At 39.2% G+C, this 2,211-nt stretch overlaps 1 protein-coding gene across 2 annotated transcripts in view; it reads left to right on the top strand.

Annotated features, from left to right (window-relative positions):
* The window catches only part of LOC111778991 (GSH-induced LITAF domain protein-like), a 2,899-nt gene extending 807 nt beyond the window's left edge, over positions 1-2,092 (top strand). Inside the window, exons 2-4 of one of the 2 annotated variants that reach the window (XR_002812627.1) lie at positions 858-984; positions 1,112-1,352; positions 1,598-2,092. Coding sequence is in view for 1 of the 2 variants with exons in the window: in XM_023659015.1 (XP_023514783.1) it covers positions 858-984; positions 1,112-1,195 (211 nt within the window). In the remaining variant the exon portion in view is untranslated. Of the gene's footprint in view, positions 1-857; positions 985-1,111 lie in introns of both variants that reach the window. The other variant, XM_023659015.1, reaches the window with a different exon arrangement.
* Positions 2,093-2,211: the final 119 nt, after the last annotated feature.

The raw sequence follows: 2,211 nt of genomic DNA, 5'->3' as shown, positions 1-2,211 counted from the left end.
GAGGGTCCTTTTAGTTTGTCTTTTTTTTTTTTTTTTTTTTTTTTGGAACTTCTCTTTGATTGATCAATGAGCCTTCCCCGTTTTTCTTTCTTTGACCTAATTTTGCCGTTTAGGATTTGAATACTTGTATGCCTAAAATTGTTTTGGGTTGATCTTGCTTACAACGCAAGGCAAGTATTTTGTGGTGGTTGTCGATATGTTTTAACAAGTAATTCAAATCCTTTACTTTACTATGGTTAAATAATAATGTTCACCAGATTGTGGTACTTCCGACCGATTGCTGTTTGTGTTTGGCTTCTTACATAAAACTAATTGGATTATATAAAAGCTCAGTCAGGACGCAGGTGCAAAGTGATATAAATTCAAGGCCTCCCAAATGCTTTAAACCATACCAACAACTTTTGTTTGGTTGTAAATCCCTTTCCATTTTACAAAAATTCAATTGGTTTACTTTTCCCAAAGATGCTCCGAGCATTATTATTGTTAGTGAGGCAGCATTGATTTTCCTTGCAACCGGGGCNTTTTTTTTTTTTTTTTTTTTTTTGTTCAACAACATCTATGACAATCACAATAATAGCATAAATCAAATAGGTTAGTTTTTAGTCAGAGAAGCATAAAGAACTATATGGCCAAATGTTGGAATTGCTTACACTCTTACAAAAAATGTTGGTAGCAGGGCACCGATATGATTTATCATGGTTGAACAGCAGAAGTTTTTGTACATTTATTTTGACCAAGAAGATGTAGGCGGGGGGTGGGGGGTGGGGGGGGAGAGAGGCGTATGTTGTCTGTTTGCGTTCAATTGAATAATTATGTTTGTTCTTCATCTGGTTATGATACTTTCGTGACCTCTACAGATCAAAGATAAGTTCAGCTGCTGTGGTTGGTTGTATGATTCCACTTATGTTGGGAGTATGCTTTCTTTGTCCTTCAATGGACTGCCTTTGGCACAAGTATCACTATTGCCCCAGCTGCAAAGAAAAGGTATGACTATTTCCGGTCATCTTTCATTCTGTCAGTTGCCTCTTGTAATCTACATGTTGATTATTTGACACTTTGCTCTGTTATAGACAATTGGAGTAATTAACTATGCTATCTATCTTTTGTTTAGGTGGGTGATTTTGAGAAATTTGATAAGTGTGCTGTGATGGATCCTTCAAACTGGACACAACAAAGCTTTGCGTTGCCTGCTTGATTTTCACGAGCTGCTACTTTTCCACGCGGTTATTTTGCGTTGTGTGCAGTCAATTTTTGCTCTACTCTTGTGCTCTTGTTGAGATATTCTTGTTACACTTAGGAGGGATAGGCAAAGATTGGAGATGTGTGCATATGTACACTCGTGATAGAACCAAGTACATATTTTTATCCATTCACCTTACAAGTCATTTCATACACCTTTTGTTCATTCACCTTACAAGTCCAGATTGCATACGTTTGTCCAATTAATTTCCCTTGGCTGTACACTATCTGCATCCCCCTAGCGTCATTTGTTTTTAACTTCTCAAATTACATTTTGACCATGCATCTCCCCCTTCGGACGAATCGTTCATAGGGGCTTCTTTTCCTTCTTAATTTGGTTTTCCTGCTTGGTTTTGAGGGGACTTGAACTCTGATCCTTGATGGTACTGTCTGGTATCACACAAGTAAGCCGTGAAGAAACATCTTGGAGAAGATGATATACCTGAGTTCATTGGGGTGTTGCCCAGATGCAGATGAATCTAATTGGAATGCCGCGGTTTTGAATCTGGAAGCGAAGGTCCGGCATGAGAAATAAGAGCCGGTCTCGATAGCCAAAGAGACTGCCTGCAGGGGGGTATGCCATGGCAGGATGTTCACTTCAAGACGATGGCAGCTTTTACAGATCCCTTTCATGGAGTTGCAGGCTGCAGGCAAGTCATCCTTGGCTACAATACATGACTCTCCATTCCCATGTTGAACATTACTTCCTTTCTTCCCGAGTAGAAAAAGAATTAAAGCCCCCTTGTGTGCATTCCTTTTGAACCAAAAGGAGAATTTATGTATGTATGTGTGCTTGTGTGTGTGGATTGAAGTTTGGTTTTATATGTTAAAATTAGCGGCAGCTCCACAACAATATACTCTCCACTCTACACTCTACACTCATCGAGGTTTGTGCCTCGGAATATATTCTGTATAATTGAACTTCTAAAATTGGTGTTGGTGTTGGCCATTTCTATAGATGAAGCCCCCCCC

The sequence above is a fragment of the Cucurbita pepo genome, chromosome LG17 (assembly GCF_002806865.2).
Source record: "Cucurbita pepo subsp. pepo cultivar mu-cu-16 chromosome LG17, ASM280686v2, whole genome shotgun sequence".
In the NCBI taxonomy this organism is placed as follows: Eukaryota; Viridiplantae; Streptophyta; class Magnoliopsida; order Cucurbitales; family Cucurbitaceae; genus Cucurbita; species Cucurbita pepo.
The sequence above is the reverse complement of the archived record's forward strand: the minus strand, read 5'-3'. Positions and strand labels throughout refer to the sequence as shown.